This window comes from Hippocampus zosterae, chromosome 15, assembly GCF_025434085.1.
Source record: "Hippocampus zosterae strain Florida chromosome 15, ASM2543408v3, whole genome shotgun sequence".
Lineage (NCBI taxonomy): Eukaryota > Metazoa > Chordata > Actinopteri > Syngnathiformes > Syngnathidae > Hippocampus > Hippocampus zosterae.
The window spans coordinates 15,398,160-15,425,695 of record NC_067465.1 but is presented as its reverse complement, the minus strand read 5'-3'; the positions used below and the strand labels follow the sequence as shown (position 1 = coordinate 15,425,695).

The window sequence follows — 27,536 nt, the reverse complement described above, 5'->3', positions numbered from 1 at the left end:
ATCGCATGTTACTCAAAGACAAATGACTCACCAGGAAAATGCAGATATAATTTAAAATTTCATTTTTTATTATTTCAGATTTCTTGTCTCGCCTTTGTTATACAAAGATGTTAAATAACTTAAATACATTCTTACCAGTCATTTGTGATCTGCTTACGTCTACGAGCTATACACATGAGGTAGAGGACAATAATTTAGGGTTCCCATAAGACATGACTTTGTTGGTGTGCTGTTATCGGGATGTGTGTTTGTCGACGCACTGCACAAACCCTAACAAAAAACATAAAGTACTTGTAAAAGTGACAATATTTTATATAAAGGCTTTTCACGAAAATAGTAGATTATACAAACAGATCCAATGGAGATAATGCGGCGGTGGTGCACATGAATACACATTTGTTAGGATTTTGTTAGTGCTTTGAAAAACAGAAGTTTGCATATGAATACATGCTTTTTGAAAACCAAACAAAGAAAAATACAAAATACAGGATACAAAATCAGTTTAGTCATATTTACACTAAACACATGCTCATATATATTTAAAAAATAATTTATTTATTTATTTTTACAAAATAGATTTTTTTTTGTACATGGTGTTTTGCTCACTAAACAGTGCAGAGTTTGGGATTTTGAGAATGATGGTCATCTTGCTGCATTATTCACCTTATATGCAATCTAAAAGCAAAGCCAAAAGAATGCACTCAGTGGGCATTTGGTATTCCTGTTTGTCTTCAACGGGTTCACCTAGCAAGAGAAGTTGTTGTTTTCTTGGTGGAGGGGGACTGAGCACATACCAAAAGTGTGCTGTGGCAAGGAGGCATTTGCGCTGCATGGTTATTATGGTTTGCATGTAGAGTGCAAACTTCTCGTGTCTTTTATTTGCTTATCGAAATGCTTCAAATTCTCGACCACGGCGTCATGGTGTAGTATGTATGATTAAAATCAATACAGTGGTACCCTGAAGCTCCAATGGCCCAAACCGACCTTTGTACGAAACAGATGAAGTTCACACAATCAACGTCAAGCAGCTCAGAAGACCTCATTTCATCCAGCATCAAAGGATTTATAAGTTTCAGTTTGCACTTCACATTTTTGTTGTGAGCTAGGACACTCCAGCGGTACTCACCAATTTGGGGGTAAACAAAGGACTTTAGAGTTTGTGCGTCCAAAATGTCTAAGCCTCATGTACTTAGGCTAAATACCAATGTCATTTTGGTAGGCTTCTACTTTCCGTTTTTGTTTCCAAGCTAGGAGTACAGCTTGTGTTGTCCAACATTTTGTGAATTTGGCTCTTGTGTGAAGGGTGATATGCATTTGAATCCATATAACAGTACTTATACTTGCTTTGTTTTTTCTGAGCTAGCTGACCTCTATACAGTATGTTACCATTATATATTGGTAAGTTTCGACTTCCTGTGACTATTTTAAGAGCTCGAACTCTCAAACTGGCATGGGCCATTTTTTTTTTTTAATGAACAAAGAGCTTTTGATTTTATGTTATCCAAGTGTCTAAGTGTTATGTGATTAGCTACCGATTTAATTTTGTTTCGGTTTTCTAGTCATGGTTTTTGTATCCAAACGAGGACTCAATCTCTGTCAGCCAACTTTTTGTGACTTGTGTCAAGCATTAGAGCATGTTTGTGCTGTGCTTTTTTTTTGTCTGGGTTAGCTATGATTACATTTCGTTGGTATTTTTAACATGATGTCTACTGTGCAGGACTGACAGCTGCAACCTTTCTCAGCCGCAGCAAACAACTTTGGTTTAGATTTTGTATGGGAAAAAAAACAAGTATTTCAGTGCCATGTGGTTAGTTACCAATTTTATTTTGGTAGGTTTCTACTTCCTGTTGTTAGTCCCGAGGCAGAACGTTTTGCAGGTATTGATCCACTTCACCCAAAGAAGGGACATTGATTTGAACTACTCTGTATCTTGAACTTGAGTTCATCAGTTTCTGCCCTTCCTGATTTTAATTTGGTTCCAACTTCCCAAAAAATGGTGCCGCGTGTATGGGCTCATTTTATCATCTCATATCGCTAGAGTAACAAGGCGGGAAGAGGTGGAAATATTTTGGGGATATGAGTCAACACTCATCGATCTCCTCATTGAATGGAGATATCGACTGAAGATGACATCTTGTCAATGCTGCACGTCATGTCTGCGTGGCTGAATTACAAATATCACCACAAATATTCACTTTATTCTTCTTTGAATTATTAAAGTGGGATTAAACAACTTTTACTCAAAACAACGTTGCAGATTTACGCACAGTGTCAGTAGTCTCCCAAGCCCTCTCTCAAAACCGCCAGTGCAGAGGACACATTGTGATGCCTAGGCCAGATGTGTGTGGATGAGCGTTCATACTGCGCATCACATACATATCCAATTTATATCTATAATTCAAAGAGTCCCAAGTCGGATTTGAAAAAATGTGAATTGTACTGCTCACACTGATTGAAAAAAAAATCTGATACGCGTCACATGTAGGCAAAAAAATACATTAAAAAAATACGAACGATACGAAATACAAAAAATACGAAGTTTCGCTGCAGTGTGAACGTAGCCTTAGATTCAGATCTCATGTGAGTGGTGAAGTGCATTTGAATCTGTTTATTTGCACTGTCAGACAAGAAGCGGCGCTGCGTTCTGTATGGTTGTAGACTGCTTCGTTAGCTTCTCATGCTAGCCATCATGGAGGGCTGCCACGTGCTTGTCACACGTAAACAAAAGGTGAGATATGAAGGGTTATATTTTAAACATTTTACATTGGACAAGGAGCAGTGAGTAAAGATGTGGATTGCTGTGTTAGCTTCTCCTGCTAGCTGCTTGTCATATGTGATCGAAAAGTGGAGTGTCATTCATGTGTATGTTTATGTTTTAAACGTTGCCCATGTGACATTTGACAAGGAGCAAGTAGATATATCCAGTAGAAGGCTAAATTGTGTTCTCTCTTTTGAGTCGGGAGTGTTTACTGAGAGTTTTAATGTTTCTAACATTTTGGTATTTGACCTGTTAACTGTACGACCGTTAATAATCTTTATATGACTTCAAACATTGCCTCTGGTTGTTGTTGTAAAAAACTGCGGGGTACCACTGTAGCTCGTTTCTTGCAATAGTTGAACATGTGCCTTTTAACCACAGGAAAAGAAACCAATTTACATTTTATATATACAGTATATATATACTGTATATATATGCTGCATCCATAAATATAGATTTAAAATATATGTATATATACCTTAAAGGGCTTTTGAGGCTTCAGTGTGGGAATGAACGCTATCATACAAAGCTGGGTCCCCCCCTCACTCAGTAGTCACAAACAAGGCATACACAAGTTCCTACATACTGTATGTTTGATCAATGATTACCAGAACCTAATTGCAGACGATACAGAAGCCTTTATCGTCATGGTCTACATTCGGGGATCAGATGACTAGGTTGATTATGCTAATGAGAAAGATGGCTCAACGATATTAATATGCTGGCTACGTCCGTCCAGTTATCTAGAAAGGCCACTGTCGTCATGATGGATGGTTCCCCCAAACAATCGTAGTGGTCTGACTTATTCCCTGAACGTTGTTCGGATGAAGGCAGAGGGATGTACTGTATTTGTATTCCTCATTTGCATCTGCCCGTCAGTCCCTATATTGGGTACACCTGTGCCGATCCCACCCAGGGAACAGAAAAAAGAATGTTACACACAAACTGTTCCCACGTAGAATTGTCCAAAACATTTAGCCTGACCACTATTCCCATTGTGTATTTATTCAACATTATTTATTACTGCAGTTGGTGCTGTAGAACGGCACTGCGTCACACTCCCGTTTCAAATATCGTGTAGTGAAAAAAGGTAAAGCGGGGTGTTCTGTGTGTATACATGAACACACAACAAGCTCATAATCATAGGAAATAATCTTGAGATGTCCTTTGAGGAAAAATGACCCTTCATACAAACCACACGTAAGGGTCATCACTCAAGAAACGTCTGATAATTGAGCCTTTTCTCACTTTGATAGGAAGGGAAGAGATGCTCCAATTCAGCCCGATGATTGGAGCATGACACAACCGCCACGATGGTAATCATTGTGAGAGTCATTATCTTTGGAAAGCCACAATTGTGGATATAGCTCCTTCATTGGGTCTTTCGTGTCGTGCAGGTGTTTCGAAGAAAGTGTCCAGTTATGTTGACATTGCAACTTACAGCTGCAATTGATCTTTTACATTATTTAAAAAAAAATTTAAAACGTTTAGATTTGTTTTCCCCGCCACATGAAGGAAACATTCATACTTAAAGTTTCCAAAAGGCGGGAACGTTCGCGCAAACAGCAAAGCGTTTGTGCAGTTAGTGGTTTGTTTTACCATAAGATTAGTGGCTTGTATAATGGCTTAACTAATATATATATATATATATATATATATATATATATATATATATATATATATATATATATATATATATAAACCATTTTATAAAGTTATTTACATGCATATGCAAACACACGATGTGTGCGCGCGTAGATATGTGCGTGTAGAGTAAAATTCTTACACCCTGTCTGTGTTTTTGTTTTGTCGTTGATGCATCCCCCGTCAGCGGATACAAACACACATGAGCCGTCCTTCTTCTTCCGTCAGTCTCTTGTCTATGCTTGCACGTGAAACGGCTTGTTGAGTAAGAAGGGTCTGGTCAAGGCTTGAGATGTTCTCCCAGTTGTCTGAGAAAAATGATGTCTTTGAATTAAAAAAAAAAAAGAAAGAAAATCCCTCAAAGTGCTTATCAGTGTCACCACTCCTGTGATGGCGTTCAGCCTTTACAGGTGTACACTTCCTCCCTCTGCGTGCACTGCTTGCATTCCACGTAGCAGCACCAGCGCACTTGGCACTGGCAAGGGCGCGTCACCTCCCGGCTCTGCGTGTTGTGGCCCCGCCCGCAGCAGATTGCGTCACAGTTCTTGTCCTTGTAGCACTTGCGAGCGGCCGTTCCCGACGAGTACTTGCTCGGCCTGCAGAAGCTGGGCGAGTCCTCGATGTGCAGCAGGTTCATGGTGCGCGGGATCTGCTCGTTGAGCTGCATGAGCGGAGGCGACTGCTGCTGCAGCAGCGGTTGGCTCCGGCCCGAGGGGGAGATGTCGCCCTCCCCCGTGGCCTCGTTGGTGGAGCTGCCCACCTTAACCGAGGTCTCGTAGCGTTGCTTGAGCTGCTTGCCGACCTCGTGGAAGGGCTTCAGCTGTCTCCAACAGGTCCGGATAGTGCAGGAGCCGGAGACGCCGTGGCACTTGCAGGTAGTCTCCACACCGGCCTTGATGACCTGCACACCAGAAATAATCCAGTTATATCCTCCTGACTACCAGTAGTTCAAATTTGTCCTCTGCAGAGGACATTTATTAACCTAAATGTCTTCCACCCAGTGCATCCAATCGCATTAACCCGTTTTGTGCTCTAAAGAGGATATTCAGTGTTTTCCAATGATACCAAATTTGTAGGGGGTGAGGCTTTGTTACTTTGACTTCTCAATAGAAGAAAATGGCTTCCCTCAGTGCATGGACTTTTTATGGGAAGAGGAAAAGTAATACTTTTTATCAAACACATTTTGTCTTGAAATGCTGTTGGCATTTTAGTTATAAGACTCTTATGAACACGTTAAAGTGTTGTTTGTGTTGTTTTAAGTGTATTTGAGCCTAGTATTCAAGTGTTTAAAAAATGTTGTGGAATTTCAAACCTTTCTTTTGGAGTAGTCCAATTACTTCACATAGATTGGGGAATTTCAAAATAAATGTGATTGGACAATGTTTTTTTACTGGTAGTCAGGAGGATATCTTGCGCAATGTATCCGTCTGCCAAAGAAATCCTCATTGTATTGCAGAAATCTGTGCTTTATCACGATCGTTTTACAATTTGGTTACCCCAAGAGTGAAAATGTTTTTATTGTCTTAACGGACACTTGCTTGTTGACCACACTTGTGGGCTCTGCCCGTGGTCATCACAGTAATGAAAGCCATGCTCGCCATTAGGTCCAGCAGTATATGGGCACGGGTATAGTCACTGACTTGCATCAGACAGGGTTGGCCTATCAAACAGGCTGATTAGAGCGGAACAAGACGTAAGGGTTGTAAAAACATGTACTTTGGGTATTATGAGTTTGATTTGATTTAAATAAGACTGCCTGGCCCTCTCGCCCTCAGCTCAGCTGTGATTGGTTCCAGGTTACTGAACAGGATAAGCACTAAAGAAAATTAAAAGGAGTCCGTCGTGAGTGGGTCAACGGGTGTGGTTTAGGAAGATGAAAGTGCCTCTTTTTTGGTACAAGTCTTTGGGTTCATACACGTGGTATTTTAATCAAAGTCAGTGCCTATTATTATAATGACAAACACTTTTAAAGCCAAGGTACGAGCCGACCTTGAACGTTGTAATCAGTCCATCACCGTGACAAGAAAAAGTTCTCTTCTATAGAAGCGAAATGTTCACAAACTAAACAACAAAAAAAATGCAGCCTTCCGATCCTGGCGCCCCCGCGGCCCAAAAAGTCAGACCGCAAGCCGTCAAAAGCAATCAGCGTCTGCGAATCAATGACAATAACACATTGTCTCAGACCAGGGGATTTTGGATCGCACCTCACTTTCTGCTCTGTGACTGCGAAAGAGATCAGGAAGTGGACATTTATCACGGCAACAGGTCGAGAAAATGCGATAGGTCAGCTTTTTTGGGGAGGGGGGCCAGCACATTCCACGACGGTCCTCTTGCGAATTGATTCTAAAACTTGGAAAAAAAATAATAATAATGGTTGTAAATGTTGAATCGCAGATCGAATCTCCCCCTGGGATAACATTTGGAGAGGCGAGCTACAAAGGAAGGCCTCAAATGGGACGTCTGGGCCACCTGTTTTGCGGCACAGTCTCGCTCTTTTTCAGGCTAATTTGCAGAAAGTAACACATTCCACTCGCTTAGTTTGCTTTGGCTCCGTTGAGTCCAACTGTCCTTGTATTTTACAATCCAAACTGACAACTTTTTTTCCATCTCAGCAGCGTATTTGTACACGGTACATCTGATAAGAAAAACACTGACAAATGAGCGCTTTGAAAGAGTGAGCACATTTACGATCGAAATGTTTTGAATCGGAGTAGTTACGGTTCGGGGGCCAAAACGACTTTGATTGTATTCGGTTATTTGTCAAATTGTCAGTAGTTTGCCTTTTGGCTTAGTTTGATTTTTTTATTGACCAGTCCGGAGTGTGCACCGCTTCTTGTTCAGTCAGATGTGACTGGATTCAATCTTACCTGCGACTTGACCTGAGCACATGTTTAGACAGTAACCACCGGTGACTACTTTTATTTTGGTGCATAAGGTGCGATGTGCTTCAAGGTCGGTTCATTGCAAACGGAAACAATTTGCTTGGATTCAGTGGGATCACCAATCGGGAAACTATAGCATGGCTCATTTCAAGGGGGTGTGATGCAAAAATGTTCTTGTCATTTTACAATATGAATACTGCAAGAATTTGACTATCGGCTTGATCGTGTATCGTGTGACCAATGGCGCTCACATTGAACATCTTTGAACATTCCATGTAAAAATTGAGATAACAAGCTTTCTGAATTAACCAGATGAGTTTTTAAATCCTGAATAGTTTCCGAGATATTCAATGTCAAAATGTGCCCAAGACTTTTGGAACACCCTGTATAATACAAGTAGAGAGTTTTACTGTAAACTATTCTGACTGTTTTATGATGATGATTTAAAAACACCCCAGCCACGTTGAAGTACAATAATGATTTCGCTTTTAATTATTATTTTTTTCTTCAATCATATCAGCGAATAAATCACAGTTGCCGAGGGGGAAATTGTTGGCCCTCATAGGGGTGTGTCTGCATTTAGAATGCTCAAAAAAGACAGATTAGATCGAGATGGGTCCAAACGATTACAGCAATGTTGGGATATTTTGCACTCGACAACCCAATTTGGTCATCAAATGTCAATGGAAACACTCACCTTCAGGCCCACGTTGGTGTTGTGCATATCCATGTGTGCGCGTAAGTCTTTGTTGGAGCGCTTGCCCAGGAAATCTTTGACAAACTTGTTGGCGTACTTCAGGTTGTCGCCGCAGCCTCCCCACTGCCACGCCTTGCGGTTCTCCAGGTCGGGCGCCTCGTCACAGGTGCAGCGGTCCATGCGGCCCGCGCTACACGCTTTGGCCATGGCGTGCGTCAAACCCGCCGAAGAAATGGCGTACAGGAAGGCGGTCTCCTTGAATCCTGGAGAAAGCAATTGTTTGAAGGATTTCAACTTTTTTTTTTTTAATGAATGCAAACCCCCAGTTTCTTTTTTTCAACAAAAAAAAAATCCCATGGTTATTGCGAGTCACACAGTTCAAAAACTAACATGGAAAATGTGCGAAATCAATAGAAGGAAATAACAATTGGATCTTTGAAAAAAAGTTGTTTTTAATTCAAATTTTCCTTGTAACATAATTGCAGATTTAACATAAGTCATTTCAATTGTTGTGGCACAACTCTACGCAGGAAATGTGGTGGTTTAATTTAATGACAGACCCATGTCTTAATGGGTGCTGCTGTTTTGGCTAGCAACCACGTTCAAATTGGCTTGGCAGTAAAATTTAAATAGAGAAAAAAAATAAATGGTCGTCTGACTACCTGTTTTTAATCCTCAAGGCATTTTGATTGAGGCACTTTTTTTGATGCACATGTATAAGATGGACTGCCACTGTTTGAGAAAAAAACAGTAATTTGACGGAAATATATTTTCACATCTAAAAATATGTACATTTTCAAAATAAATATTGTTCAAAATTTCTCTAACTCAGTCCTTTGCCAATTTTGATCTACTCGAGAGAGCGCAAATCACAAATTTGGTTGTCGCGTAACATTTCAAAGAAAACACTCTTAAATTCAGCCTTATTTAAATCTATCCTGGGCAGCATAGTGGACCACTGGTTTATCTGCCTCACAGTTCAGAGGTTCTGAGTTTGAATCTTGGCTCTGCCCCTCCTTTATGGAATTTGCATGTTCTCCCTATGTCTTTTTCTCTTCCACCCACAATTGAAAAACATGCATGTTAGGTTCATTGAAGATTGCCCTCCGATTGGCTGGTGACCAGTCCGGAGTATACCCTGCCTCCCGCCCAAAAGTCACCTGGGATGAGCCTGCAGGTCATCCGTGACCATCATGAGAACAAACGCTATAGAAAATGCATGGATTGAAAGATCCTATCCCATACCTCTCTTGAGCATGTTGGCTCTGTGACGCCCCTCTAAGGTGCAATTCCACCTCTCGAAGCGGAACTGATACTGGCATTCTAGGGCGCTCATGGTGATGGCCTCTCGCAAGGTCTCAGCCACGCCTGGGTCACGTCTGCACATCCTGCGTTGCTTCTTTTCCAGTTTGAGCCGGTCGCACAGCTTGTAGTGGGCCCGGCCCACGCTCTCCTCCGGTAGAGAGTTCAATGGCAGGATAGACAGCGGCTCATTACCTGTCAGCCTAAAACACACAAAAATAGGCAAGTGAGCAGGAATATAACCTGTCAATGCTGTTTTTGTCTGAAAAAAACTGATGAGCTATCAATCGGTTAGGTACGCTTACATACCAGAAACACTTCAGAACGCTCTCATGCTCTCTGATGCCTTTTAAAATTCCAAGTTCCCTTCCAAGTTCCAGTTATAAATCGCTCAGACAACGCAAATCACTGGAGGCTCAATATAAAAGTTTATAACAGAAATAAAAGGGTAACTATCCAGCAGATGCTGCAATGTCCATCAGCCGAATTACTTGGTTTCCTTTTTTTTTCTTCTGGATGCGCTTCACGTATTCCCGGCCACTTGTTGCTAGGCAGATTATCTGGAACACCAGGGGCTGATGCGAAGCTACTGTTTAATTAATCTCTTGCGCTAGGAGTTGTCGAGGTTGTTTATTTAGTTAACTGCAATGGAAGAGAGGATTGGTGAATGTAAGGCGGAACAAAGTAGTTGTGGAATTTCCCGGAACAAGAACAAATATGGACATTAGTCTCATCTTCAAGTCATTTTTACTACCTCTCAGAGAACTCGTTTATATTATGCAGATAGATGACACACTTGAATTTATTTTATAGTGATAGCTGCTGTTTGGGTTAGCAACTAAGTTGAGATGGGCTCATGATTAATCTACAGCAGTACCTCTACTCATGAACATCTCTTCATATGAAATTTTCAAGTTACAAAACGTCTCAACAGGAAAATATTTCCTCTTTTTGAAGAAATTTCAAGATACGAAAGGTAAAAATACAGTATGGTCTGCTGATCGCAGCCCCGAGTTTCCTGAATGCAACCTACTTATAGCTGCTCTGCCATTGGCTATTTCCGATCATCCTGGCATCCCATTAGCTAAGAGGGACTTCTACAGATAGTAGAATGATTGTATGAGTGTAGATGCATAGATATGTGTCGATGTGGCGTCCTCTTCATTCGCCCCCCCGGCCATGAGGTGTTCCGATAGTTTTACGTAAATGTGAATCACCCATAAAAAGTGTTCAATGCTAATGTTTGCCTTGGACATTTTCGAAGGATTGTTCAAAGCCGACAAATGCTAACGTGCTTGGATCAGTTCCTTACAAAACGCCAGGCAAAAACCACATCTGAGAGAGAACATGAACTAAAGAGGGCAAAAAACAATGAGGATGTAGTTAAAAGTTATTTGACCAGTTTTTTTACACAATGCACAACTCTCATTTATTGCGCAATAATCAAATTAGTAACGTATTTTTTTACATGTTTTGATGCATTTTATGTTATAGGAAACATTTATGTCTGAATTATGGGAGGCTTGGAACGAATTAGGGCAATTACATGGAAAACTCGTCTCTACTTACAAAATTTTCTCATGAAGAAATCTCTTCCAGAACCAATTCATTTCGAAAGTCGAGGTACCACCAAAATTTATTTCATATTCGATCTACGTCTTGCATTTTATTTATTTAGTTAAGATTGTCAAAAAGCCAATGAATGATGTGTGTGCGTGTGTGCGCAAGGAAAGGAAAGGAAACAAGGAAAGCGCTCTGCATTAAATATAAACAAAGGCTCAAGGAGAAAAGGTATTGAGCAGTGATGGACAGACTTTCAAAACAACGACAAGCAAGCATTGCGATGATGAGCACAAGTTAATATGCAATGATATGATGCGTGGGGGGGGGGGGGTGTCATTCACAGCTGTGTTGTACAGATTTAAACAGGGCCATACCACAGGATTTACACTCTCATTATAGAATCCCCGTACAAACACAGAGAATTCACGGTACTCGGGATCTTTCGCGCTGCAGCTGCACGCAGAACATGTGGCGCACTCGCACTCCTCTCCTCAGTTTATTTAAGGGAAGCGTATACAAAAACAAACAAGCGGGGCCCCACCGCAGAGCTGGCAGGCCCCCGAAGACCAGCGTTCTGAGGTCGCGAGAGCGCAGCGCCGCTTGCGTAAACACGCACGCGAGGGGACGCGACAGTCGGCCTGCGACCATTTCGGTCACGGCGACTGACAGCATTGGCAGTCAAGCCGCTCATTATGTCTAATCTCTGGCAACCTTTGCACCCTTCGAGTGAAACCAAAGAATAAATGGATTTGCAGAGAGTCACAAAGGCACACGTGTTGGGACTAAGTGCCACTGCGGGAGGTTTTACGCTTCATTTACGCTGCATTGAATCAAATGGCACACCACAGTAACTCTTATGGTGTCTTTAACCTTGCTGATTGATCAATGACAACTAAAGCAGACCAAAGTCTAGCTGCATGGTTGCAGCGCAACATCTGTGGTGACAAACAATACGTTCTGGGACAGTATCTTTCTATTTCTAAACAATTTCCCTTTGCGGAGTTTTGAGATAACGGATACTACCAGCTAGTTTACACGGTGGCAGAAGGAAGCCTGGTCAAGAAGACACATCATACTTCTTCACCGGATTTTTTTAATATTTTTGGACAAATAGTCACTGTAACTGTGACTTGAATACTTTGTTAACGTGCGTTAGTGATAGACTTCGGTACATTCCGACTTCAAGTGAAGTCGCCGTCGTAAGAACGGAATTCTGTCATAAACGAAAACCACATCATGAGGCACGATAGGAGGACACTGTGGAGAGAGAGAGAGAGAGAAAATACAACCAAGGAAAACCAACAAAGAAGTCCAATGAAGACAACAGATTTGTCAGAGGCACATTATACGCAAGATCAACTTTTTGGGTTGACTCTCACCAAATGTTTTTTTGTCAAATTATGAAAGTGCCAACTAATGTTGGAAACTGGCAATTGGATGAAAGTTCGGCCTGTGGAATCTGTGATGAGCCAATCCGATCATTAAGCTTGACAAGCGGTCTCCTAATGAACTCTGGTCAAGAAAAGCCTTCAGTATACTTGCCTTTCTTCGAACACGTGTCCAAACTGTTGCTGTAGCCCCGAGCTTCCACCTGTACCACCATTCACAACACGATCCTCATGCTCTCCATAGACGCGTACGTTGAGTTAAGTGAAGCGTCACACCAGCAAACAAGCAGGCGGGCCAGAGACTTGACCACATTATTGCTAAATACAAAGCAAAAGCCACCCACCGATCCACTTGCGATGTCATTACCGCCATTCAGACGAGACGATCAGCGCTGGGGCGAAAGTCGCCAGGGTTCTTGAACAAGACATTTGTTTTATTAAGTCAAATAACCAAGTGAAGTGTTTCCCCCAGAGTCCTCACTTTCATTCCAACGGACTTAATGGCTTCCATGTGCTACGCGATATTGTCTTAAGGGTTGCGTGTGCCGCATGCCTGAGTAGGCGAGCGGTCCAATCGAAAGCGGACGAGGCATCGGGGATTGGCTTTCGGACTGGGTCAAACGGTTTCCTTTTTACAATGCCTGTTTGCCTTGCTGTAACGTGTCTGACAGCTACGGATTTTGAAATGGAAACCTGGCAAGCTTCGTCTTGACACCGGCTCACTCTCTCCCGGGATACTTGCAGAAGAAACAAATGTATGATGGTAGCCGGCGCTCAAATGAGCAGCAATGCTGAAAAAAAATAAAATCAATAAAAAAAAGAGGTCTTCCTCAGACGACACTTCTTTGGCTTGGCGCGCACATATATAAACTTCGGAAGTTCGGAAATTGGCGTTTGGATGCCATATTGATCCCTGAGGAATTTCTGGAAATATCTGGAAATAAACCTCCTTTTTGAGTGCACGAATCAGCACGAAGTAAGAAACAAGACTTATTGTGAAACTTATAGGTGATTCTTTTGTGAAACAGTCAGGGGACTCATGAGAGGACAAGTTGACGCCACCTGCTCATGTTGGTCACACACCGCTGTGGAACAACTTCTCGCTCTGCTCCATTCTTAGTGTCAAAGTGTATAAAGAACCATACACAGCTACAACAACAATGACAGATGCTCATGCAGGTGACCAGCCTGGTCACACACGGCTGTGGAGCGGCTTTCACTCTGTCCCATTCTTTGAACTCTTTGCGCGCCATTGACCTGAAATATCATCAACGGGAATTCTAATGAGGGGCGTGGTCGACGTCAGTTGCCGTTTTTTTTTTTTGAAGGGGCGAAGAAAAGTCTTGGCCAACCATGGTTTGAGCATTAACCCAGGAACATTTTTAAAAAAACATTTGAAATGGCCGGCAATGGCAATATTGGAGCTCTTTTCGTTGCGATCACAATGTGTCACAAAATTGTGTAAACTCCGAAAACAAACAAACAAAAAAATGTATTTGACCCTGAGAAATGCAACTGTGACAAGCAGCGGGATAACATTCCACCAAGAGAAATCAAATAAATCCAAAAGTCTTGAAATTACTGAAAAAACGTTTTCGTTGAACATAGAAATAATCTAGCAAGCCCAAATGTCCAAACCTCTTGGTCCAAAGGCCCAGAAACCACTACCCGGTGGCCAACAGTATTCGTTTATTGCCAAGAAGCATTCTTACCATCAAACACAAGTTTCCCAATTTTTCAGACCACAAAAAACTTGGCCTCATCTGTTCATTCGAATCACACACTGCTGCGGGACGGCATTCCACAGAGAAAAAGACTCTGCAAAGCGATACGAAAAACCTTTTTTTTTAAACCCCCTAGCAGTAATCTATATATATATTGTCTGTCCTTCCGTCTGTCCCTTTTCAAAACGTACCTACTTCACCGCGCCGCTGCGCGCCGCCACTGCGCCGCTCAGGCAGTGGCTCACTACGATCGCGCGGGCATCTTAGCGAAAAAATGTTGTCTACCCACAAGCATTGCAATGAAATTGTTAGTTATTTAGTAGAGCTAAACATCTATTTATTTTCGCGATAAGCAATGAAGATGAACAAAAAGTTGAACCAAGCAACAACACTTTTGTGGGCCGAAGGCCCACCTTACCAGCCTTCCGCAGGAACTAGCTGATGAGCCGCCCGGAGGGCGGCGAACCACCACCGTACCAGCCTTCCGCAGGAACTAGCTGATGAGCCGCCCGGAGGGCGGCGAACCAGCGAGTCTATCATATGCAATTTGTCCAATTTTTAATCGACACCACAATTAGCATTCCCGTCATGAGGAAAAACAGAATAGAATAGGAACACGCCGCCACGTGTCACGTCTGACACCTATATTCCCCTCAAAACACACACACGGGGCCCTCTTATCAAAGACGCGCTCATGTGATTCGAGCCAAGTGGCGTCCGCTCCCTGCGAAAATCTTCAGAACACCTTGCCGTATTTTCACATCCCGGAGCGTTTTTCCTCAGGTGTTTTTGTTTGAGGTGTTGGCCCAGCAACAGAAGTTACACATGGAATATAACACCGATGTATAAAAAAAGAAAAAAAAAAGAAAAAGAAAAAAGTTGGTGAAGCTTTGTTTTTCCATTCACACACTTGCCTCGACAGACTCCTTGTGCACCTCCTCCCCAGTCTATCACTCGCGAGTTTGTTTAGTTCTTTCTCTCCGAATGTCAGCACCTCCCATCGGCCATGACGTTGGCTCTCCATACATTTTCCATTTCCATCCCTCATTGACCTTGACCATCATCACTCCCTTTCTGGAAGTCACCCTCGGCTGGTACTTCGAGTCGCGTCGCTGGTTGGAGAGTGGGTTCCGCACAATTTATTTTGCTTTATTTATTATTGCATCAAATCAGTGCCTTGTCGGTGGGCAGAGAGATAGATAATATATTCACTCACATATCAGGTTTTAAGAAAAAGATTAATGATAATAAATGGCGGCTGGTGGCCCAGTGTGGACCACACAGTGCAGAGGTACCGGGTTTGATTCCAGCGCCGGCCTTCCTGTATGGAGCTTGCATGTTCTCCCCACGCCTGCGTGGGTTTTCTCCAGGTACTCCAGTTTCCTCCTATGTTTCAAAATCACAAGGCTGAACCCTCTAAATTTTCCCTCGGTGTGATTGTGGGGTGGATGGTTATTCGTCTCTGTGTGCCCTGTGATTGGCTGGCAACCGGTTCAGGGTGTCCCCAGCTACTGCCCAAACACAGCTGGGATAGGCTCCAAGACCCCCCGCGACCCTTTTGAGGATAAGTGGATCAGAAAATTGATGGATGGATGAATTATTTGGGAGTGAAATTACATAAACAAGATTACATAAACAAAAAAAGTTTATTATTAGTTCAGTTGTACTGGAGAAAGTGGAAAAACTATATAGCTAAATGTGCTCACATTTGCATGTATAAAGACACTAAATAGTACTTACTACCTTCAATCAGCAGCTACTCAGTCACCAGGTGATTGTGCCTCGCCAAAGAAAACTACAATAAAAACACAAAAGCTCCAACTCCTCCATCAACGCCGGTTGGTTCCGTCAAGCGCCCTCCTCCTCCTTGTCCTCGTCCTTCTCTCCCTCCGACCACCCACTTCCCCCTCGCAACTCTCCCTTTATTCCCACTGGTCAATTACTCCAAACAAATGTCAATCATTCCGCCCAGCTGTCGGCTCCACACGAAGCCTCCTCCAGACAAAAACCGACGAAAACAACGACAGACGTCCACATGTGTCCCGAAGCACTTACGCTTGTGCCTGTTGAAGTTGTGCGGATCTCGAGAAGACTCTCGCTGCTGTCTTTTGGGTGGCACACAAATCATGGAAATGTTGGATGGACTTCAGACCACCCTGCCCACCCAAGTGCCATCTGGTGTGCGGCAGCACGCGCCATGCCAGAAATTGTAGGAATGTGGTGGCGGACAATGCTTTTAAACTCTTTCTAGCAAAAGGCAGAGATCCTGACATTGTGCCGCACGTGGTCCAGGGCTTCCAATTCTGTTGGACTGTTTGACTTAAAAAGTTCAGCAAAGGCTGCTGGATGTAACCAAGTGGTGCACTCTTATGCATATGCACCCTCAGCAATGCGGGCACAACCGAATCCAGTGGAATCTTAAGCTATGAACGACCTTTTTTAAGAACTTATCAAGTTACGCACAACATTTTTGCAGAAAATCTGCCTCTAGTTGCGTTCATCAGCAGAGGCTTGGACCGCATCATGAGTTACTTTGTAATTGAACGTGTCTTAGCATCCTAAATCAGTGATTAAAGATGATTTTGGGATGGCGCTGTGTTGATTTTGGTAGCAACTTTGTATTCAAATTAGTTGTCATACCACCACACAGCTTCAAAATTAACGCCAATGTCAAGCTATTTTCATTGTATTACTTGGTCAGCTTTTTTTTTTAAGTTAGCCTTTGCATCAGCGACGTGTTGAGAAAAAAAAATCCTCGAACAGTTTTGTCTCTTTGAGGTACTGAATTATTGAAGGAGTCGTATGAATATTACAAAGTCCATCCATATATTTTCTGATCTGCTTTTCCTCACAATTGTCGTGGGGCGTGCTCGAGCCCATCCGAGGTGTCTTCGGGCAGTAGGCGGTTGACACCCTGAACTGGTTACCGCCAATCGCAGGGCACACATTGACAAACTACCATCCGTGCTCACACCTAGGAACAATTTAGAGTGTTCTATTAAATTGCCATACATCTATTTGGAATGTGGGAGGAAACCGGAGTACCCAGAGAAAACCCACAAAGGCACGGGGGAGAACATGCAAACACCACACAGGAAGGCCAGAGCAGCAATCAAACAGTATCACAAAGTGCAAGAGTGAAATAGAACAAGAGAGGATACTGTGGGCTCATCTGAAGGTCTGGTCTGCTGTAAAAGAATCCTGGTACACGAGAGGCTAAAATTGGGAATTGGCAGTACACCTTAACACTGTGCACTAGACCACTTAAAGCACTGGATTTACAAACGTTTCCAGTTACAAGGAACAAACCGAAAGTTCCCATCCAAGGTTGGCCCCTGTCTGAATCCCCTGAGAGTGCAGTAGCAAGACCGCTTACCAGTATGTGTCACGATGAGTTGAGTCATGATCAGGACAATGTGTGAGACAAAGTGGAAGTCGGCTATCTCGTATGACTTAACAGGATGTGACCCAGCGTTATGTCATCTGCTGTCCTCGCTGGTCCTCTCAGGCCTCGTCAGACCACTAAACTCTCATTTAAATGGAACAATTCTCACACCCAAGCCTGCACTGGCAAATGAATTTTTTTTATTTTTTTGTTGAAGTCAGAGCAGAGGCTGGTTGTTTAATCCAGATCTGTGGTAGTTTGGGAATGGGAGTGTGTGGCATAGTAAGAGGTTTAAGTACTGTGTGCTTGGAAGGTCAGCGGCTCTGTTGTGCTCACTGTGTGACTGGCACAGAGTGGGCGAGCGGCGGCATCCCGCGTGACTCAAGAACACCCCCCCAACCCCCTAACACCACCACCACCACCACCACCCCGTTCGAGTGCTCCAACCCACACCATGGCACAGGGCAGGCCTGTACCAGCGCACCAACGCACCTTACACTCATCAGGCGTGCAAGCATACCGCAGTGCTGACACCAGCCGGGCCCAGAAGCAAGAATGCCGGACGTTGCCGGTTTTGCAAATGCGACGCGATTCAGAACGCCGTGTTCCCGTTTTTTCTAAGGCAAGACTACAAGAATTGCAAACAAAACAGCAGCTGTTTGAATCAGTCACTCCTCAGTGGATGAAAGAGGAGAGTATTCTGCCGGCCAGCTCTCCTTGAAAAAAAAAATCAGCTTTCAACAACTATTGTTGCTGTCCGAAAAAGGTAATATCAGAAATTGATATTCGGCTCAGTATAACACTGGCATGGAAAACAGGAATTCAGAATATTCAGAGAAATTCTCGCAACTCTGGCTTGCCTTTATTTTGAGTTCTTTTTCAACTCCAGTATCCACTCCAGTACCCTCATACTGTATATAAGCGAATCAGATACGCTAAATGTTTATAGCAGGGATGTTGAAAAAAAAAAATGATTGAATCGAAAAATCATTTTTGAATTAAGATGCTAAGGCATCACGTCAAACCAAATCGAAACATTCCACTTAAAAATACATCGTAATATGTATCGAGATACATATAAGATCGTCTTTTATTGGAGAGAGAGCAACATTTACAGTACTGACAAGTTCATTCATATGTATGTAAAATGACAACAACAAAGTCAGTGCATCGCAAACTGATCCCATTGATTTGAACCGAATCGAGTCATTCCCCTTTAAAATCGAAACGTCCTTAAATCATATCGAATCGCCTTTCTTTGGAGGCAGGGTTTTAAAGATAGTGATAAAGGGTATTAGGTTTTATTTTACCAAACAATATACACTGCATGCTCATGAAATTCCATGATCATGCCCGTCAAATCTTTAACATAAGGTATAAGGAATACCTCCTGTGCCTTTTACACAGCAGTGTGATATTGCTGGGACTACTTGTGAGGCGGTGACAATTGCTTTCAACAGAAAAGAATGAGACAAGTGCTTGCTGGTATAGAGTACCCTTACACACAGGCGTCCACTGTGCCTTTCCATTCAATGCAGAACAGCGAAGCTGAAAACACTTTTCAAGGCAGTTATAAGCGCGACTGAGTTTACATCCTAATATGAGCAGTTGCTAAATTCTCTATGAGCCGTATGATTGAGTGGCAACCACTCCAGAGTGTACTCTGTTTCTCGTCCAAAGTCAACTGTGACAAGCTTCAGCTCACCCATGAACCTTATGAGAACAAGCGCTATAGAAAATAGATGCGAATTTGAATTCAATCTAGACTGATTGTAGGGCCCTAGAGGTTCTACTATCCAAACAAGAATATTCCAGATCTAAAACCTTAATTTGGGGTACAGGATATGGGTCAGCACGCCTGAAAGAAGCCCACAAATAGGAAAAACACAAGCAAACGACAGCCAAAACGATGGCCTATTTGGCATGCAAATCGCATCAAACATTATCCCAATGAGAGTTTGACATCAACGGGAATTTCCTCATGTCCTGTGACGCTGCACGGGCACAACACACGGTCAACAGCTGGAGCTGCCTTTTTTAACTCCTTGCCGATGACGCTCAACTTTCTCTGATGTGACAGATCCAAACACATTTTCAAGACCTCCTGAGCAATGTCATGTTCTAAAATATTCAGCGCAGCCATTTATTGCCTTTTCATCACCCACATTTTAAAAAGCTATGGTGCGCACCAACTTTTTTCCTGACTTAATCTATCTTTCAGATTCTTTGATTCATGCCTCGTAAGATAGAGTGGAGGCCAAATTACTTTTACGCATGTGCTGGCTTCTCCCTCTTCTCTCTGGTGTTACTCAAAAGCAGTGGTTTCCGACCCAGGGGCCAAATACGGCCCATAGTTGAGAGTAAGAAAAAAAATCTTGTAAATATTCCTGAGTTTTGCTGCAATTCAAAATTTGAATCAATAGGGAATGACATCACAATGTCGCAGATGCAACAACCAATAAAAAAAGTATTTGAGCATTCAGAAAACTTAATATGTTTCCAGATATAAGCGTACACAAGAGCCAGCCAGCCAAGGTGACGCGGCAAACATTCCATATATACATATATACATACGGTACATATATATATATATATATATATATATATATATATATATATATGTATATATACTATATATACGCTCTAAATTGTCCCTAGATGTGAGTGTGAGTACGGATGGTTGTTCGTTTCTGTGTGCCCTGCGATTGGCTGGCAACCGATTCAGGGTGTCCCCCGCCTACTGCCCGAAGAGAGCTGGGATAGGCTCCAGCACCCCCCGCGACCCTCGTGAGGATCAAGCGGCTCGGAAGATGAATGAATGAATGAATACTGTATATATGTATATATACTGTATATATCCCATCAAACCTTGTTTCATCATACCCAGTTTAAGTTTTCACGACGATAATGTTCACATTTCAAAGTCCCGATTTCAAGTCTTTCTTTATCATTTGCCGATTTGCCTACAACGAACACCTTTAAAACGTAAACTTCATTATAACGACCATAATTTTCCCACAAAATGGTGAAAAGGCCTTCGTTACAACGATCCGTGGGAAGCTAACTGCCATCGGTACCATGCTTATGAGCAAAATCTACAATGCGGGAGTGCTTTCCGTTGTTTAGCAACGCTACTGATTGACTCAGTTCATTGTTGTACTTCCTACTGTACCTCACGGAGGCACAGCGCGTTCCTGAGGACGTGGTCTGAAAACGTGTCTGGGAAACGGAAAGTAAGTCTGTAAAGGGTGAAATTTTCTCTCACCTTTGAAAGAGAGTCTGCAGCACTGGCAGTGGCCATTTGGCAGGTAACATTTGCTGTCTGAATGTTTTCAGAGATTAAATATCAACGCTACAGTTTGTTTCATGTCTTATAAAATCGTGTTTTCTTCATATACACGTATTTGTAATTGACATGTTTATACTGTACATACTCCACATCGAGAGGAGCCAGATGAGGTGGCTCGGGCATCTGATTCGGATGCCTCCTGGACGCCTCCCTGGTGAGGTGTTCCGGGCATGTCCCGCTGGCAGGAGACCCCGCGGACGACCCAGGACACGCTGGAGAGACTATGTCGCTCAGCTGGCCTAGGAACGCCTCTGGATCCGCCAGGAAGAGCTCGAAGAAGTGGCTGGGGAGAGGGAAGTCTGGGCTTCCCTCCTAAAGCCGCCGCGACCCGACCCCGGATAAGCGGTGGAAAATGGATGGATGGATGGATGGATGGATGGATGGATGGATGGATGTTTATACTGTATTATATGTTCATGTTTTTACATCTATAAATGTTCATATTGCATTATACGTCATAGTTTTTGGAAATTACCATTATAACAAACAGATCAATTTTGTCCCTCAAAGTACATTGTAACGAGATTCGACTGTGTGTGTGTGTGTGTATATATATATATATATATATATATATATATATATGCATATATATATATATATGGGGACCAAAACCACCCACGATAAACGAAAATCCGCGAAGTAGCGACTAATAAACTTATACAGGTAAAAAAAAAGTTTGGTTTTTTTTTAAGTCCGCAGAAGGTCCACGAGAAGCTGCAAAACAACAGCGAGTCACATAGAGCAACATATACAGTACTGTACTCCATGTATTCATTCATTCATCTTCCGAACCGCTTGATCCTCACTAGGGTCGCGGGGGGGTGCTGGAGCCTATCCCAGCCGTCTTCGGGCAGTAGGCGGGGGACACCCTGAATTGGTTGCCAGCCAATCACAGGGCACACAGAGACAAACAACCATCCACGCTCACACTCACACCTAGGGACAATTTAGAGTGTTCAATCAGCCTGCCATGCATGTTTTTGGAATGTGGGAGGAAACCGGAGCACCCGGAGAAAACCCACGCAGGCCCGGGGAGAACATGCAAACTCCACACAGGGAGGCCGGAGCTGGAATCGAACCCGGTACCTCTGCACTGTGAAGCCGACGTGCTAACCACTGGACTACCGGGCCGCCTTGTACTCCATGTATGTGAAAAATAAAAATAAAATATTAAATATAAAATAGCAAGGGATCACTGTATAGACATATACACACACACACACACACACACACACACATAGACACATAGTGTACCTGGAGTGCTCTTCAGGTACTTTGTCTTTTAACATTGTTTATCGTAACTTGACTTATTGGCTTGGATTGCTTTAAAATGGGTGATGAAAAGCAAAGTGGCTCACCCATCTGGTGGCATCCACTACCATAAGTAGGTCACGACATTGAGATAATGTCCAAAGCGTGATGGGAATCCAGTTGTATCAATGAAGACGTAAAAAGCCGTTCACTGTTAAAGCTCTCCTGTCTGTTTGTTGTCAACAAAAAAGTGCTGAGAGAATCCTATCTACTGGGTAAAGCGATGCCTCTTGAGGTGGGGCTCAAACCACAGGATATCCTATGAAGTTGGGAAATCCCTCCCTATCAACCGTACTCCCCGCCTTTGCCACACGCCAGGCGTAATCAACTTTTAAGGTCCCGGTAATGAGACGCCACTCGCCAACCACTGTCTGCCCGGCAACACCGCTGCTCCTAATGAGCCGTAATCATCCAGGAGCTCCCTGTGAAACCACTGCAAAGCAGAAGAAGGAGGGGACAGCCCACCTCGGGAAATGTTTACATGTAGCCTAGTAAATGACAACGTGAAACATGGCAGTGACTCTTAAACACTGCTGGTACTGATTCTGAGCAGTGAGGAAAACGCTCCAGAATCACCTCCTGACCCATTTGTTAGCCATTATTTTTGGATGAAACTGCATAAGGAAAGTAAAAGTAAAAACAAGTGATGACAAATTGTTTTTCAAACTCGTAAGCAATAATTAAGTGTCAACCCCACCAGTTTTTAAATGCACTCTAGTTGGCTCCAATTAACCTTGATTTTATGTTAACGTTTAGAATAGAATGACAGGAAAGGGCATAAACCAAGCCACATCAAACACATCAGTCAGGACAACACACGTTGCTAACAACCTTCAAAAATTGAGGAAAATTGAGGATTTTTCAAACTGAATAACAAAAATATCTCTATCAAAACAATCAAGCTATCTTTCTCAAAATCAATCTCGTTGGCAAGACTTATAGTGCAGAAAGACAACAGCTTCAACAAAGTTAAGACTGTGGAGCATTATGCCGCCGCATCCAGCATTAAGCTAACATTAACATGCGCGTTTATTATTGGCTGCTTATGAAACAATGATACAGTGAGAATGAATTGTCTATCGCGCAACTAGCAGTGGTTTGGGTCAGCCATTGACACTTGAGGAGGTCTCTTATATTTGTCAACTGTGGGCTTGTGAACTTTTTTGAGAGCTTTTTGTGATTGAAGGCTAGAAAAGATCAACTTGAGTCAGTGCGACGCACACACACTAACCGAGCAGGTTCACCACTGTACTTGTCATAGCCCACTTAAGTAAGTGATCCAGAGGTAGTATGGCTGAGAGTGTATTGTAATTTTGCCAAACTCGTACGTCAACAAAACAATTTTCAATACTTTAGGGCCAGGTTGTTTCCGACTGTTGCTTTACCTGGCTCCCCCTCAAAGTTTTTTTTTTTTTAATATGTGGTCCACTTAAACCACTTTTTCCTTCATCCATTAGGGTTGCATTTGAGCTCATGGAGCTTATCCCAGCTGACTGAGGGTGCACCCTGGAATGATCACCAGCCACTTACAGGGGACACATAGATGATTTCGACTCAAATTTACACCTACGGACAATTGGTAAAAGTGAAATTAACATGCATGTTTTTTTGGGGAATGTGGCAGCAAGCCGGAGATAACCAACGCAAGCACGTGGAGAAAAAAAACATCTAGCTAACCATTAGTTCACCACACTGCCCCAGGGCTTTCTTTAATGTACTCTCCAACCCTGGAAATTGTATCATTGATCAACTTCTGGCCTCAATACTCACATTTAACTTGGTTTACACCAGTTTTGCACACCTTTGTAGAGTTAAGCAGTGTCAGTCTACTCCAAAGCATAAAGTTAATCCATTAGCAAGTATGAGAGACCGGCGTTTTGTTTATGCGATACTGTGGCTCTCTTGTGATTGGCGATTTCAGCTTGGGTGGATTTTTTTTTCCACATGTCTCACAAGAACTAAATAAAAACAAACCATTGCCTCCTTGCAATCTAGCACAGTTTACAAGACCACGGAATGAAAAAAAAAACCTTTCTGGACTTTTAAACCAATACCAGACGTCTTTAAGGCTCCATCACGTCCTTCGGAGAGATGAAGCCCCTGCAGACTTTTTCCGATAGCAAATGATAACGGATATAGGTGGAGAGGCAGCACCTGCCACAACAGGCGTAAGGGGAAGAAAAACGAGCGCTCACATTCTTGTGGCAAAGGATGACAATTTAAGCGGGCGCCCGACTACGCCAGGAATCCCTCCCCACCCTCAGCCGCGCAGACCGTGGCCGGGAGACGATTGTGTTTATGTTTCACTTATGCTCCACCGCACTCTGGAAATTGGGTATGCAACGTTGACCCTCTATTTTGAGTCAATCAGTACCCGGGAGGCCCCCATGTGGAGGAATATTTATTCCAGCAGGTTGGTGTTGTTTGTCATGGACTGAGCCGGTATGACACTGGTGTTGAATTTCTGGGCAGTCGGCCACTTTTTTGGGGTCTGAGTCACCTGCGCGAGCTCTTTATACAGCGTCATGTTCCTGAGCTTCGGGGCTCAATCATTCACCCAAACGCATTCCTATTTGACCCAGCGCTCATTCCCCCGCAGACGCACAGCCGACCCGCAGAGGCAATTGAAAACAAATGCTAACAGAGCGACTAAATATACATGAGCATTAGGGCAATTAGAGGCGATGCGAGTGCCAGTTCTCACTGGCTTGCCAAGCTCCACTTTCCAGCAGACGAGGAAGACGGGAATCTGGGCTACCACGTGTCCTCCGTGTGGCTGCGGGATTACAGACGGTGACGCACCGGGGGGTGGGGGTCAACGGGGTAGGAATAGGGGAGCGCAATTTCAGGTGCTATACTGCTTGAAACCTGAAGTTGTGAAGTCTGCAGTTGGTGATGTGTCCGAGCGACGCAGCAGAGTGTATGAGCTGCTGCCTCCTAGAGGGCTTTAGTTGTCTTGGAAGCAAACAGCCAAGAGCAACGCGCATTCGCTGTGGCGGGAGGAAAAATGCTAAGGGCAAACAACCAGCCATGTGCCCACTCGCCGGCAAAGTCCAGCCATCCGGATCGAGCCCGCTGTTTGGCATACACTTGCCGGCGAGATGACGTGAGGAAACCAAGCCTCTCCGGTTGCAAATCTCAAGCTCCGTCCTCATTCATCATAGGAAATTCAGACTCACCGGTGGCCAAACAGTATATGTGGCGGAGTTTACAGTTGCTTACTTGAAGCGACACTCAAACTAGCTAATTTCTGCAAGATAACAAATAGAGTGAGCAAAGTGTACTTTAATACTTGACCTTTGGGTATTTTGACAAGTGTATCATGTAATTGTTACTAAGACATTGGGAACTGTTTTGAATTGTGAGGGAAAAAAATGCTCAATATGTCCCTTCGTAAAGCACATCATTGCACATCAGATTGCAAACGCCCGACTCAAAAGGTCTATCTGCCCCTTGGAAAAATGGCATTTTGGGCTGCAGACCTGATGGTGCTGATTTTCAAATGGTGACTTTTATGACTTGGAATATACATCAAACTTTCTACCCAAGGAGAAAGTAACAATGGACACTTAGAGCTTAGTCCTATTCCTTTACACCAATGTAGATCAGGGGTGGGGAATCTTTTCAAGTCCACCATGGGACATATTACGTTTATGAAACAATGTGATCAATCAATATAGTGCAGATTAAATTTTATGGGGTCTTTTTCTAGCAGATCTGTTTTGATTTTTCTTTCAGAGCCTCACAACGGGCCAGATAAATTGCTCTTGTGGACCGTAGTTTGCCTACCCAGGTGTAGCTTGTAGCAAGATTTTTTTTTTTAACAATTTCTGATCACACCAAACCAGAGCTGCTTGTCTATGGATCTGAAACCATTAGGATGTGGCTCATAGTTCAATCGAAATATCTCTTTGACTTATGTAAGGTTTTCAATTTTATTTTTACATTGTAAAATATCAATTCTAAATCGAATTGAAGTGACAACCATTTCTGCACAATCTTCACTGCCTATTATTGGTCTACATCATAACAGTGTATCTCCACCAAGACCAAAAAGGTAATAGTTGTATTCCAGAGTTACAAAAGTCAATGGTAGAATCACAGTCTATCCAGCGACAAGTCATTGTACTCTTTAAGGTACAGCAATCTACTTTTTTGACAGCTTTAGGTTCACGCAAGTGCTAAATGGGAGGTCATGGTGGGTCACAGTCCTTAAAGCCTCCTTTCCACGTGCTCGGACACACACCTTTGCCCTCCACCCTCATGAAACATTGACATGAAAGTTCCGTAAGTGTTATTTTTCATTCATATGAGCGATGGCTGAGAAAGAAAAAAAGGTCCTGCTGCCTGAGGTGTGTGATGTTTATGCTGGATTGGCGGGAGGTGTGGCGGGGTGGGGGGCTTTCTCTCTTTTTTTTTATGCAAGCCCAACAGCAGACATTTGGGCCACCACCAGTCCAGTGCAGTCAGTCAGATGGCTTTATTGTTACCAGCTGTTGCTTTTGAGGCGAGTATAAAGCTATGGACACTCACCTTTTGGATTCAACTGTGGATACACTCTGTTTTGTTTTTACGAGAATAAATCATCCCGCCCACCACTCAAACACACTTAGATAACTCTGTCCAATTAATGATACCATGTTGTCATACTCACTGTGCAGCACTCACAACAGCGGTGTTGAAAAATTAATTCGATCATAGCATTAGTGATTTAATTATTGCTGTAAAGCAGTATTTGGGGGCATTATTACTACCATTTCAGGAATATGAAATTGCGATCACAGTTATAATGTGCATTTTAACTTTGCGATGATGACAAGACTCTGTCCCTTCTTTTAACTTTTTGTGACAAATTAACCAATACACTCATGTCGGCATGCATTACTCCTGATGCTGCGACTTGGGTTTCCATTTAAGGCTATTCCTGGGTATGTATTCAGTCATTTGTTAAATCGTTTTTTTTTATTAATCTCGGGCCAGACTAGCTAAAGACAGACAGAATGAAAGTTGAGGAAGTTTATTTTATTGATGTAAAATATATATTTTAGCATAGAAACCAAACAATTTATCAATAACAAATGTTTGAAGTTTTTTTGTTGTCTTTTTAAAATTCTGTCGGTGTGTAAGTTGGGTTTTGTTTTGGTGAAACTAAGGCACGCTTTCCAATTCAGTGACAGTTACATTGCCATTACTTCCAAATGGTAGTGGCAAGCCAAATGTAATAATTCAAAATCTTGCCCTGCATTGATGCCACTCCAACTAATTACCAACAGTCAAGGTGACAACAGCTTCACTCACCCGAAATAGGCTGTGCTGGGCAGTGGCAAGTAGAAGACAAGGACTACCAGTGTGAACGATAACCATCCCAGGAGTAGGTGTCCATCCAGCATTTTGCTGCGGCGCCAGGGTAGATCATTTCGTTTCTCCTGAGTAGCTGTGTGAAGCTCTGAGCTGGACACGGCACACTTCTTATACGAAGAGCACATGAAGTGCTCCTCCCATCCAGCCAGCACAGGAGAGAGGAGGGGGGGAA

At 43.0% G+C, this 27,536-nt stretch overlaps 3 protein-coding genes across 5 annotated transcripts in view; 1 reads left to right on the top strand and 2 right to left on the bottom strand.

Moving 5' to 3' along the window:
• Positions 1 to 11,968, bottom strand: part of higd1a (HIG1 hypoxia inducible domain family, member 1A) — a 177,782-nt gene extending 165,814 nt beyond the window's left edge. Inside the window, exon 1 of the mRNA XM_052088602.1 lies at positions 11,965 to 11,968. The gene's annotated coding sequence lies outside the window, so the exon portion shown is untranslated. The remainder of the gene's footprint in view (positions 1 to 11,964) is intronic.
• The window catches only part of snap47 (synaptosome associated protein 47), a 415,166-nt gene that overhangs the window by 116,735 nt on the left and 270,895 nt on the right, over positions 1 to 27,536 (top strand). The window lies entirely within an intron of this gene.
• Positions 50 to 27,534, bottom strand: wnt9a (wingless-type MMTV integration site family, member 9A). The gene is made up of 4 exons (XM_052088529.1): positions 27,302 to 27,534; positions 9,227 to 9,486; positions 7,982 to 8,244; positions 50 to 5,303 (listed from the first exon to the last, which is right to left on the bottom strand). The coding sequence occupies exons 1-4, from the start codon at positions 27,487 to 27,489 to the stop codon at positions 4,800 to 4,802; spliced, it is 1,215 nt and encodes a 404-aa protein (XP_051944489.1). The 5' UTR covers positions 27,490 to 27,534; the 3' UTR covers positions 50 to 4,799.